At 37.0% G+C, this 14612-nt stretch overlaps 1 protein-coding gene across 1 annotated transcript; it reads left to right on the plus strand.

Annotated features, from left to right (window-relative positions):
- Positions 1-10030: 10030 nt before the first annotated feature.
- LOC106095841 (solute carrier family 35 member C2) lies at positions 10031-13781 on the plus strand. The gene is made up of 5 exons (XM_013263242.2): positions 10031-10892; positions 10953-11251; positions 11342-11594; positions 11661-11836; positions 12354-13781. Exons 1-5 carry the CDS (start codon positions 10550-10552, stop codon positions 12741-12743), a joined length of 1461 nt encoding a protein of 486 aa, XP_013118696.2. The 5' UTR covers positions 10031-10549; the 3' UTR covers positions 12744-13781.
- The last annotated feature ends 831 nt before the right edge of the window (positions 13782-14612 follow it).

Below are 14612 nucleotides of genomic sequence, written 5' to 3' on the forward strand. Positions count from 1 at the left end.
AAGACCGGACCAAAATTGTGGCATCCACAGCCTTAAAAGGACAAATCGGACTAAAGTTGTATATGGGAACTATATCTAAATCTGAACCGATTTAGATGAAATTTTGCACACATATTGGGACGTCACAAAAAGCACTTAGCGTCAAATTTGGTAGAGATCGCACCAAAATTGTGGATCCTACTGCTTTAAAAGGGCACATCGGAAGAAAGATATGTATGAAATATCTGGACCGATTTTTTTCCCAAAATCAATAGCGTTCGTCTTGGACCACAACAGACACTTATGCAAAATTTTGTGAAAATCGGACAACAAATGCGACCTGCACCTTGATTACAAGAATACATGGACAGACAGACATTACTTTACTTTACTTTAATTGGCTATGACAGAATATTTGTTCCACTAGCCGAACGTAGAATAGCGTTCCAAGCGCATCGATCTTCTGCGCTCATTTTAAAATCTATGACACCAAGTTTCGAGGTGTCTCCCACAACTTGATCTTTCCATCGGGCTTTTGGTCTTCCCGGTTTGGGTGTACCACCGTGTTTGCCTTCAAAAGACTTCTTCATCCATTCTGACAACATGACCTAGCCAACGCAGCCGTTGTATTTTGATGCGTGTAACTATGCTATCGTCGTCATACAGCTCATACAGCTCGTGGTTCATACGTCGCCTATATTCTCCGTTAACACAAACTGGTCCATATATTTTACGAAGAATCTTTCTCTCAAATACTCCAAGCACTGCCTCATCTCCTTTCACAAGTACCCATGCTTCAGAACCATATAACAGCACGGGTAGTATCAGTGTCTTGTAAAGTGTAGTCTTCGTACGTCGAGAGGTGGCCTTGTTTCTAAACTGCTTACTTAGTCCAAAGTAGCATCTGTTTGCCAGTATAATTCTTCGCTTAATCTCAAAACTGGTGTCATTCGTTTCGGTTACGGCGGTGCCGAGGTAGATAAAGTTTCTGACTATCTCAAAGTTGTGGTTCCCAACTTTCTCCATGTTCTTTATCTGCTCGGTTGTACAAGAATTTTTGGGAGTGGAAACCATTCATTTCGTCTTATCTCCATTTACTGCCAGACCCATTTTCACTGACTCAGACTCAGACTGACTCAAGCCATACCAAACTCAGACATGGCTTGAAATACCTTTGAACGCAAAGGAGTATCAAAGGAGTCTTTGTAGCCAACAAAGAGGTGGTAGGTGTTGATTTGTCCTTCTCGGGTCTTTTCCAGGATTTGGCGCAATGTGTATATCTGGTCTGGGGTGGATTTACCTGGTCTAAAGCCGCATTGATAGGGCCCAATTTTCTCATTGACTTTAGGTTTTAATCTTTCTCACACAGTACGCTCGAGAGTATCTTGTATGCGATGGGGAGGAGACTTATTCCTCTGTAGTTGGGACATTCCGTCTTGTCTCCTTTCTTGTGTACGGGACATAGTATGCTGAGGTTCCAATCATCGGGTATGCGTTCTTCTAGCCAGATTGCGCAGATAAGCTGATGCATACGCCTTATCAGCGTGTCGCCTCCGGTCTTAAATAGTTCAGCGGGTAACCCGTCGGCTCCTGCTGCTTTGTTGTTCTTTAGTCGGGTTACTGCTACTTGGACCTCATTCTGACTAGGAGGTAAACATTCTATGCCATCATCAGGGATTGGTTCTGCGGTATCCTCTTCGCCGCCAACATCGGACACTAGCAGTTGGGTAAAATGTTCTTTCCATATCCTCAGCATTTTGTCTGTGTCAGCTACCAGATTTCCTTCTTTGTCTCTGCAGGAGGATGTGCCTGCACCAAAGCCATCGGTTTGGTGTTTAATTCTTTGGTAGAATTTCCGGACTTCATTCTGACTCCTGTACATCTCAATTCGCTCGCACTCACGTCTTTCCATTTCCTTTTTCTTTCTGCGGAATAGACGTTTCTCCTCTCTCCTTTTCTCCCGATACCTCTCCTTCATCTGGCGCGTTGCTACTGATTGCAGGGTTGCTCTATATGCCGCATTCTTGGCTTCAGTAGCACCTCGACACTCTTGGTCGTACCATGGGTTTTTTGGAGGAGGCTTTCGGTACCCAAGTGCGGATTTCGCGGCATTTTCCATGGAATGGGCAATAGTTTGCCACTGCGCCATTATATCATCGGAACAAGGAGTGCTTTTATCAAGCAGTTGGGTCAATCGAGTGGAGTATGCCACTGTTGTGTCTGCAGCTTTTCAATGTCCAGCTTCCGTGCAGTGTCAGATCGTACTTTCCTCGCCATGTTCAAACGGGTGCGAACCTTTGCTGCAACAAGGTAATGATCCGAATCTATATTCGCTCCACGGATCGATCGTACATCTAACACGCTGGATGAACGCCTTCCATCTATCACAACGTGATCAATTTGGTTTCTCGTGGTTTGATCGGGTGACAGCCATGTGGCTTTGTGGATATTTTTATGTTGAAATCTGGTGCTACTAACTACCATTTTTTTTTGCCGCGGCGAAATCTATCAGCCTCAACCCATTACTGGACGTTAATCGTGGAGGCTAAACTTTCCGACTGTTGGACCAAAAATGTCTTCCTTCCTTATTTTCGCATTAAAATCTCCCAGAACGATTTTAATATCATGGGCGGGGCAGCGGTCATATTCTCTCTCTAGGCGCTCGTAGAAAATATCCTTGGTCTGCTCGTCTTTGTCTTCCGTCGGGGCATGGGCACAAATAAGACTGAATGTTGAAGAATTTGGCTTTTATGCGGATTGTGGCTAGCCTCTCATCCACCGGAGTAAAGCTGGAGACTAGGTGTTTCAGTCTTCAACTAACCACAAATCCGCAGCCAAATTCATGCCTCGTGTTATGGCAGCTATAGGTGTTGTAGTGGCGCCATTCCCAGTCCATCGCACTTCCTGTAAGGCGGCTATATCTGCCTTGTACTTCTCTAATACATCCGCCAGCGCGTGTACTGCACCTTCTCTATAAAGAGTGCGGACATTCCAGGTGCAGATCCGCAAATCATGGTCCTTTTTTCGTTTGCGTGGGTCGTCAACGTTGGGGGGGTCCGTTTTTACTATTCCTTTGTTTTTCATAGTAGTTCTATGTTTTCCGGGGGCGGGTTACTGGCCCAGCGCCCAAGATCCGACGCTTGCCGCCAGCCGCCCCTAACCTGGGAACAGACGCTGGCCAGTGGTTATTTGAAGGCGCCAATAACTCGCCTTGTCATCTCGAGTATCATTGGCACTCAGTATTTAATTTAGAGCCAGTGCCACCTGACTCCTCACTGAGACTCTCCTCTCGAAAGACAGACAGACATAGCTAAATCAAATCAGGAAGTGATTCTTGGCCAATCCGTATACTTATCGATGGGTCTAGCTCTTCCCCTAGTTAGCGTTCCAAACAAATGCACAAATCTATAATACTATATACCACGGGGGTGGCGTAGGTTATAAATAGGAAGTGCAGTTTTTTTTATCTCTCCATAAAATATAATTTATTTCATTTTAATTACAAGGTAAAAAAATTATTGTGAAAAACGTAACGATGAAATAGTGAAAAGCGAAAAAAACTAGGATGTTAACGCAACAAATTGGAGGAAATTGTAGAATGCAAACATTATATTTTTATATATTATTAAAATTATCTTATTTTAATAGTTTTTTATCCATAAAGAAGAACGGCGCTGACGACAGAAGTTAACATTCATAAATAGATCTATATTTATTTATTTTATTTATTTCTTAATAGTAATACATAAGCCTCCTCGGCCAAAAAAAAAACCTATTAAAACGATATATACTCCTAAATAAACATTACAAAGTTAAATACTTCACAGTTACCTCGCAAAATTAATTAGACCTGCCTATCTATTCACAACTGACAGCATTGAGATCAGCTTTATAAACGTCAAAATTTGCTTTGCTTCTGTCAAAAATCTTACTAGCCCCGGGGCTACTCCAAAATAATTCACCGCACTAAAAGTCATTAATTAAAAGAAAGAGCAACTTTCAAATAATAATTGGTTTATGGAGTTAATAAGGGATAATAATGGATTTTTAAGCTTATTATAAACACCAATTGCGAAATTTTTAATCAATAACACAAACTACTTTATAGAACCGATTTTAGCAATTTTGTTAATTGATTGTACAAATTTCTTTATTGAACCTAGTTTTTAATTTTTTTTTGTGCACATATTTTGCTAGTTTATTGCCATCGGACCTTATTGTTGCTTATTGAGTTCCCCAATCGAATCGTTTTCTACAAAATCAATGTTAAAATTATTCTATTTTTAATCAAGGGGACACGGTTATAGCCGTAAAACAAATTAACTTTTTATACGGAACTCGTATAACTTCTTATAAGATAGGCCCCAATGAAAAATACATAAAATTTGGCTAGAAACATCAGTAAAATATTTTATAACACTTGGAAGTAAATGAAATAAGTTTTCTAAGCCCAGCAAACTAGATAAGAAGTTATTCTAAAAGAACAGCATTTTCTATACTTCCAAAGTGACAAAGTTTGTTCTATTCCTACATCTTTGGAATTAATGTCGAATAACATTGCATATGCCAAGTTTAAACACGTCCATGGCATATAAACTGCGGGGAGTTATGAATGAATTGCAGTTTAAAATCAATATATCCCTGATATTGTGTTGTATGTTCCACACATGTTCGATCTAGCCATGTCCGTCCGTCTGTCTGTCGAAAGCACACTAACTTTCGAAGCTAGCCGCTTGAAATTTTGCACAAATACTTCTTATTAGTGTAGGTCGGTTGGGATTGTAAATGGGCCATATCGGTCCATGTTTTGATATAGCTGCCAAATAAACCGATCTTGGGTCTTGACTTCTTGAGCCTCTAGAGGGCGCAATTCTTATCCGAGTGAAATAAATTTTGCACGACGTGTTTTGTTGTGATATCCAACAACTGTGCCAAGTATGGTTCAAATTGGTCCATAACCTGATATAGCTGCCATTTAAACCGATCTTGGGTCTTGACTTCTTGAGCCTCTAGATGGCGCAATTCTTATCCGATTGAAATGAAATTTTGTACGACGGATCCCATCATGACTATCAACATACGTGTTTGTTATGGTCTGAATCGGTCTATAGCCTGATAAAGGGTGATTTTTTTGAGGTTAGGATTTTCATGCATTAGTATTTGACAGATCACGTGGGATTTCAGACATGGTGTTAAAGAGAAAGATGTTCAGTATGCTTTGACATTTCATCATGAATAGACTTACTAACGAGCAACGCTTGCAAATCATTGAATTTTATTACCAAAATCAGTGTTCGGTTCGAAATGTGTTCAAATTTTGACAAATTTTGTTCAGCGATGAGGCTCATTTCTGGTTGAATGGCTACGTAAATAAGCAAAATTGCCGCATTTGGAGTGAAGAGCAACCAGAAGCCGTTCAAGAACTGCCCATGCATCCCGAAAAATGCACTGTTTGGTGTGGTTTGTACGCTGGTGGAATCATTGGACCGTATTTTTTCAAAGATGCTGTTGGACGCAACGTTACGAATTAAATTGATATTTAATAGTATAAATTGTGCATTGATCAAAATTATATTCCGGTCTTTTGCACACATATTCATTGTGAAAGGAAGCGAGAATGAGTCAAATATATGCCTCGCTTCTATCATAAAAAAACACAAAGTGACGTGGGTAGATAAAAAAATCAAGGAAAACAGAAAGAGCATGTTTTTTATCTCCCCATAAAATATAATTTATTTAATTTTAATTGCAAAGTAAAAAGCAATTATTGAGTGGTGGTTATGACTCTATATAATAATTTCTAAAAATATGGTAATATAATATAAATCTGTATATAGTATGGCAACTCTAAGATGGCGGAGCAATGCTGTTTCCGCTAATAAATGAATTGATTGTGATTTCGTAGTAAACAAGAACTTACAGGCGTTTAATTTTTCGAAAATAACGCAGTCATCGGAAAAGGGATCACTACAATTGTCAGGTGGGGGGTGCAAAAAACAAGATCTTTTATATATCGAGAGATACGAATGGATTTACGTTCAAGCCGACTATCGATAAATAATACGTTGAATGCCGCTGGAATTAAAATTCCACAACGGCAACTTTGAGCCAACTACGCGGTCTATACTGCCGCTGGCACCATATTTGCAGCCATCTATCCTGCTGTCAGTGCCATTGAAATCGATGACACTGAATCCATAGTCATCAATCCTGCTGCCATTACCATCAAACCCGCTGAAACCGAATCCATGGACGTCAATTCTGCTGTCATCCAGCCCACTGCCACCAAATGTGAGACCATCAAGCCTGCTGTAACTACCATTAAATATGCTGGCACCGAATCCATGGACATCAATTCTGCTACCACTGCCGTCAAATCCGCTGCCACCATATCCTGCTGCCACTGCTATCAAACCCGAAACCATGGACAACAATTCTGCTGTCAACGAATCTACAGCCGTCATATCCGCTGCTACAAAGTCGCGGGCATCAATTCTGTTGTCACTGCCATTAAACCCGTTGCCACCGAATCCGAATTCGTTCCCGCTGCCATTAAATTCAATTCTGATGTCATTAAATATAGGTTTATCCGCCGACTTACACCCCGCCATCAGTGGCCAACAAGCCAACACACTTACTAGTTTTCTAGTTGACAGCGGCAATTTTCAATGCCAGAAATGGAGTAAACATGCGTGTCCCACGATACCGTTTGCAAAAGTCAAAACAGCGCATAGATTATATAGAAGGAATAACTTATAACTTGCCAATTGATTTAAAAATAAGTTTACCCATATCAACTTTTAAAAAATTGTCGAAACGATTCTGCTGTAGCATTAATATAATTTTATTTTTTTATATACTAATTACATTTCATACCAATATTGGTTATTAAATTCAATTCTGATGTCATTAAATATAGGTTTATCCGCCGACTTACACCCCGCCATCAGTGGCCAACAAGCCAACACACTTACTAGTTTTCTAGTTGACAGCGGCAATTTTCAATGCCAGAAATGGAGTAAACATGCGTGTCCCACGATACCGTTTGCAAAAGTCAAAACAGCGCATAGATTATATAGAAGGAATAACTTATAACTTGCCAATTGATTTAAAAATAAGTTTACCCGTATCAACTTTTAAAAAATTGTCGAAACGATTCTGCTGTAGCATTAATATAATTTTATTTTTTTATATACTAATTACATTTCATACCAATATTGGTTATGTATATAAAACAATTTTAATTTGCATGTGTTTTAAAATTAATTGAAATTGCATATTTAACGATTTTTACGATTATGTGTGTAGGAAGTGTGTGTACATCATGACATAAATACCAAGTAGTGTACCGTAAACAGCTGAGTACAATTTTTTCTCGCAAAGTGCACTATCTTTCAACGAGTTTTGGTTGTGTGTATCTATTATGTTAAGAAGCAAAACACACACAAACAGCGAAAAATGGCGCGAATTAGTACAGAGTTTTACTAATCATTGATTTTGACAGATACTGCACTCAATATTTTGTTGTTGGGCAACTGCAACCATCTGTATATGAATATATCTTGTGTGTACATAGCAGAAAATATGTGAGAAAAAAGATAACATCAAAGAGAATGCAACAAAAATGTGACATCTTTTTATACCCACCACCGAAGGATGGGGGTATAGTCGTTTTGTCATTCCGTTTGCAAGACATGGAAATATTCATTATCGACTCTATAAAGTATATATATTCTTGATCTAAGAAGATCTAGCCATGTCCGTCCGTCTGCCTGTTGAAATCACGCTACAGTCTTCAAAAAAAGAAACATTGAGCTGAAACTTTGCAGATTCTTTTTTTGTCTATAAACATGTTAAGTTCGAAGATTGGCTTTATCGGACTATATATTGATATGGCCGATCAGATTGATGACAAGTCGATCAGCTTGATGGCAAGATGGCGGATTCCATCATATGATCACATGATTCCAAATCCACTTGATTTGAGATAATCTCCAAAACCCCTTTTCACTACGATTTATTCGGTTTTTATTTGATAACAGTGGCGTTTTTGACAGCAATTTTATTGTGTTCAGCATATACATTGTGGTCAGCAATTAAGTTTGTTAAACGATTTTATTAAATTACTACTAAATTTTATAATTTCAGGAAGAAATTGTCAGATGTAAAAAAAAGTGCTGCCCAAAAATCCCCATAATAACCGGTATTCAATACAAACGCCGTGTTGCATTTGAATTTGGAAGGAGATTTGCTGCAAATCTCCTCAAATAAGTTGATTTGCTCACATTCAAATTTAGAATAGTGCGCAGTTTTAAGCATCCCAACATCCAATTCTGATATGGTACAGATCGGACTATATTTAGATATAGCTGTCATATAGACCGATCTGCCGATAAAGGGTCTGAAGCCGATAAAAGCTTTATTTTTTAACCGATTTCGCTAAAATTTGAAACAGTAAGTTATTTTTAGCCTCATCATTTTCATTCAATGATTAAACATTCTGAAGGATTTTAATAAAATCACATTTATGAACTCCGAGAAACATATATTTTTAACTAAAATGACTTATTTTGTTTGTTTTGTTGATATTTAATTATGTCAGATGGGTGTCAGTGTTACCAGCGTTAAAGTATAAAGCATTTAGCGGAAAGAGCGTTTTATTTATGCATAAGCTAGCGAGTCCGCTAGACTGGTAAATAAAAAACAGCAAGCATTCCGCCCGAAAAAATGAGCAGAATACTCAACTTAATTGTGTAAGACTTTTGTTTGTTCCAACTGCAATAGATTCTTTGAGATATATCCGGATTTAAAACATTTACATTTCATTACAATCTTGTCCTCATCAGCATTGAGGCCTAAAAAAATAAGCGCATTGAGGTGCGTTGGGTTGAAAATGCAACTTTGCAAACAAATGTTAAAAAGGGAACAAGCAGAAGTTAAACAATTTTTAACTTTGACGACCAAAAACATTACTTCCTGTGTGGCATCACAGAATAACGCTCACTTTCAAGGGTCAAAATTGAAAATTTGTTGACATTTCCGCGTTGCTTTTGTGGAATTTGTGTGCAGAGTTGCATTTTTGCAACGCGAAGCTCCAAACAAAAGCTCAACGCTATTTTTTTATTTTAGTTTTTCACACATTTTTCTATATGGAGTTTGACAATTGTTCACGTGAAAAGCCGAATAGAGTACCAACAAATATATATTTATGTATTGGCAGTTGCCCAACAACAAAACATTGAGTGGACTATCTGTCAAAATCAGTGAATTTTGCCCTCTGATTTTGTGAATGCTGCTAGTTCGCGCCATTTTTCGTTGTTTGTGTGTGATTTTTTTTCTAGTATCTTAGAAAGATGTTCTATTTGATTCGATATTGCACACATAATCAACAAAACAGTGTTATAATGATGAAAATTCAAATTTGAAGAAGATAAGTTGTAAAACAAAGTTTATTTCTACAAACACTGACATTTGCCGTTCAAGGTAGTTTCTTTGGGGGTACATTTTTGTTGTTGTGCTAATGACCCTACCTCTTAATTGTACCATGTGATTTACATTTGTCAACAGGGATGTTTTTGACAGAGTTTTTGTTATGAACTGCATCTTAATAACGTTCAGCATATATATTGTCCAAGTGTAAACATGGTTTTGAATTAGAAATTCGAAAGTTTAGACATTTCTATGTGTTAAGATTTGCTTTGACATCATAGCGAAACCATTAAAGGTGGTCTCATTTGTACAACAACCACAAATCATATGGTACAATCTGCAATCTTGCCATCTAGCTGATCGACGTTTTGCCAACACACATAAAGAAATTTGTGTGCGTACATGAACAGAGAATATGCGAGAGAGAACAAAAAGAGAATGCTAACAAAAATCTTACATCTTAATACTGTCAAACCTGGTCGGTTGTTAACAGCTGTTCATGAGACAACCCTTTTTAAATCCGCCCTGCTTTGACATCTTAGTTGAACAGAGTTGTATCCCAATTTTTGTTGTCGGACATCTGACTATACCTTTCAATTTAATATACCTTGACTTTACCTGTTTTTATCTGTCATGACATTTTGCCAGCGTCAACAGTTAAAAGTTCTCGGAAATATTCACCGACGTTAATACTAAATTGAATAATTAAATGTAAAATTGTTGTATCAATCTAAAAACAAAGTAAATTTGTTTCTGACTAAGATATATGACATTTACAAACAACTGCAGTTTTTGCATTGACTTTCATATTGATTGGCAATAGCCGATAATTGCCAGCAAATGTAAACAAAAGATTATTGGTAATTGTTGTTGGTAGTGGAAAGAAATATCTTCTGCTATCAGATATGAGTAATAAAGTTAATAAATTAAATACACAAAAATTAGAAGGAGCAAAGGACAGGCAAACAAATACATCGGATTCCAACGAAACATATGGTACACATAGCTTGGTTGTTTGAGAGTCCGGTCGTGGTTACGTTTCTGCAGGGAAACAGTATTGTGCAAGGAATAATTTGTTTATTACAACTTGTCAGTATCACATCGCTGCAGATAACCGAATTACGACAAAAGTGGCAAAACCATGGCCCAAGCGCGATATGATTCTCACAAGTACTCCCGGCTCAGTAGTCAAGAAGTTGCCTCATCCCGGACGTTCGAAGATGATGGGCATGAAGAAATCGTATTGAGCAACGAGAGCAGTAGAATAAGATTCAGCCCCGATAGTGATGAAGAGGTGGTGGCTCAAGAGCACTCAAAGGATAATGGTTATTTACATCACACGGCGTCGTCGACGACCCCATCTACTAATGTTACCTTAAGAGATCGCCTTAATGATTCTCGATTAATGCAGATGGCTATTTGTTCTTTAGCGACAATACTACTATATCTATTTTTATCAATATGCTTGACTTTTTATCAGAAAGGTACATTTGTATATTCAAAGACGAGATATTGAAACCAGAACTAATAAAATATCATTTCAGCATTAATAAAAAAACTAAAGTTTCCACTGAGTATTGTAACCTATCACTTGGTGATAAAACTTATAATGGCAAGCTGTGTTCGTGCGACATACAAGTGCATTGTGGGCAAATCGAGAATCCAATTAGATTGGCGCGTGTCGGTCCGAAAAATGGCACCCACCGGCCTAGCTAGCGGCATTGATATCGGATTCTCGAACTGGGGCTTGGAGTTGGTGCCGATATCATTATATACAATGACAAAGTCGTCCACGATTGTTTTTATACTGATATTTGCCATTATGTTAGGCCTAGAAAAGAAGGTAAGGAAGCAAATGTACAATAGGCAAGTGGTAACGTTCTAAACTGTCTTGTTTTATATTTTTTTCTTTTTTTTACCATATGTTTTGCAGAGTTGGTCGTTGGTTTTTATCGTTTCGCTAATAGCCTTGGGACTTTTTATGTTCACGTATAAATCAACACAATTTCATACGTTAGGATTTATATTCATACTAGTTGCGTCGCTAAGTGGTGGTGTTCGTTGGAGTTTAGCGCAATTTCTAATGCAAAAATCTAAGTTGGGTCTTCACAATCCTATAGATATGATTTATCATATGCAACCATGGATGATTTTGGCAATTTTACCTTTTGTTTTAGTATTTGAGGGTGTGTGTGTGTCTGTCTTTCAAAATATATGCCAGCACAATATTTAATTTACTTACTCATCCGCAGGCAAACTTTTCCTAGCTGTTCTGGACAAGTGGGATGAGTATTCAACAAATGATATATACATGGTTATATTGAAAATTACATTCGGTGCAGTTATGGCGTTCTGTATGGAAATAAGTGAGTTTATGGTACTAGCTAAAACTTCGAGCTTGACTTTGTCCATAGCCGGTATTTTTAAGGTAATTTCAGTAAAACAAACTTTAACTATTTTGCACAAATCTACGGCAACTTCAGAAAGACATTCTGTCGACTTATCGCTATTTTGTTCCGAATACCTTTTTAACTTTTTGATAAGCCACACTTAATTGTGTAAGTGGATCTTATAGCCGACTGTCACTATAGTCGAAGCTTATATACGTTCTTTCAGAATCATCCAAAAATAGTTTACCTTTCTCTTTTAGATAGATTAAAGTCTACATTTATTTGAAAGCCACTACTATACTACTACATCTATATTTCCCATGAACATTCCATTAAGGAACAGGGGATACTTCTCTCATATCAATGAGTGCAGTCCGATTAAAGTTTAAGCTCTATGATAAACGGCCTCCTTTTTATCACGTGTCCGAAATTTGGGTATTCTTAAAAACGAAAAAGGCATTTGGAACTGAACAACATTGAGGCGACATGTTGCTTTTTTAGAAGTAGTGTGCTTCAAAGAATTTGATAAAACTCATGAATGACTTTTAATTCTAGGATATATTCCAATTGGCTTTGGCTGTCGAATACAATGGCGACCAACTTACTTTAATCAATTCTCTAGGATTGGTTGTTTGTTTAGCTGGAATCTGCTGCCATATTGTTCACAAATATTCATCTTTAACGAAGAATGAAGAAATCAATTTGTCTGGTGACGATGATTCCTTTGACCTCCACTATAATGAGGCTTCGTTGAGCCCCCCTAGCCAACAAACAGGGGACTCTTCCAATTTTGCTTTTAATTCAACAAAAAATCATTCCTCTTTGACTGTTCCATTGCTGGAAGAAACTGATACTGATGACGACGATGGAGACGGATCTCCGAATAAGGAAAATTCTTCTGATGTCATATTTGATATATTGAAACGCCGAGATATGCAACGATGAGTGTTAAAGTAACTATACACGATAATTCATAGTCCGTAATACATAACTGTGAATAGATATATAACTGATGTAAATGTGCGCTGTTTATAAAGAAAAACATTCCTGTGATCTGTGAAAATTTTAATTGTTGGTTAATTGTTTTCAAACAACCCGAAGAATGTATTACTTCTATCCTTTAACATTAGTTACTGGACACATTTCAATATACTTTGGAAATGACACTGTATAAGTCTATACCACTTTGAAGGTTATCAGGTAAACCATCATATGTATGTAGTGAGCGTAACATACATATGCTTGTACACTTTATTTTGACGCTCACTGTACATAAAAAAGTTTAAATGTATATGTTATGTTTTCTTATTCGTATCAATACTAAGAACTTTTACAAGAGTTAAGTCCAAATCATTGTTTGGATTCAATTCTATTTGCAATCTAAAACAAAACGATGAATAAAATGCCAACAATTAAGGTTTTCTATATTTCTAGATAAGCAAACGTTTGTATATACGCATAACATGTACGTGTGAGTCATGTTAAAAGTGCCGCTGTTAGAATGTTGTGTTTTTTGGATAGTACTGGATGCTTTCTTTATTTTTTAGTCGTTCGGAGCATTTAATACAAGTGCTTTCCACTTTCCATGACAATCTGGTCAGTTCTTGGTTTCATCTTCGCTTTTCCCTTTAAAAAAGTCCCATGTGATGAAAAACTTTTTTGGTTTCATTTTGGATGATATGCACAAAATATTTCAAGAGTTGAAAGGGAGAAATTGAAACTAAGAGCAGAACCGAATGTTCAATTTAAAGCTCCGTTCCCAAATAAAAATATTTTAAAACTTTTGGAAAAGTCTGAAAATAAATCTAAGACTAATTTAAAAACATTTTGTATTCTTGTTGACAAGTTCTCCCACCTAAGGGTTTGTTATTCCTTTTAATAATGTTGTAAAGTTATTTAATAAACATTCAATTTTTTAAGCTATTCGACCTTTCATGATATGAATAAAATTATCCACAGTAAAACTGGGGCCACATTACCCAATACGTTGTTGTTTTAGTTGTCTGTTGTACACTGAGGCGACAACCATGGCAGATGAAGGACTCCATCGGGTCAACCGGCTGCAATGGGATTGCTACGTGATCGAGTACACTTTCATATCGAATGAATCTTCACATCGTATTAAATGGATGCTATTTCTTTAACAAACATTTTAATACAACATTTTTAAAAATTGCGATTAATAAATTAAACATTCGCTAACTTAAATTTCAATAATTCTCGTTCAATATAAATTACATAATTCACAAATGGCAGATTTCGAACGATTTTACTCGTTCACGTATGCAGTAATTCAGCCCCCAAATTGGGAGCCAAATGATACAAAATTAAACATTAAACATCAATTTGATGAAGGAATTTTTCAACCGTTTTTTTGCTACTGGCGCGCAAAGATCTAATTAATGGTGGTAAACAACTTTTCAGAAGCACTTGTGGGCTAGTGCCACAAGGCCTGTTGAACTTTATATAGTGGCTACAACGACAACAACAACCTTGAACGTACCCTGCTTGTTAGTTTGGTTTAGTACTGATCAAGACAGCCGATTTGATACTCCAATTACTTTGTAGGAAGAATAAGTAAACAAATTAGCCACATATGGCGCACACCTTTTCAAAGATTAACATATAAATGTTGAGATTTTATTTAAAACACACGGCATATGATACATCTGCTTTTATTAAACCAAAATAAGTTAAGAAATTAATAGTTTATAATTCAAGCATATATTATTTGAGACAATGTTAGTTGAAATAATGTTTTCCTTTGACGCAAAGTGTTTGAAGTTCATTAAAAAAAGGAGGATGAAAACAATT

Source organism: Stomoxys calcitrans, chromosome 1 (genome assembly GCF_963082655.1).
Source record: "Stomoxys calcitrans chromosome 1, idStoCalc2.1, whole genome shotgun sequence".
Classification (NCBI taxonomy): domain Eukaryota; kingdom Metazoa; phylum Arthropoda; class Insecta; order Diptera; family Muscidae; genus Stomoxys; species Stomoxys calcitrans.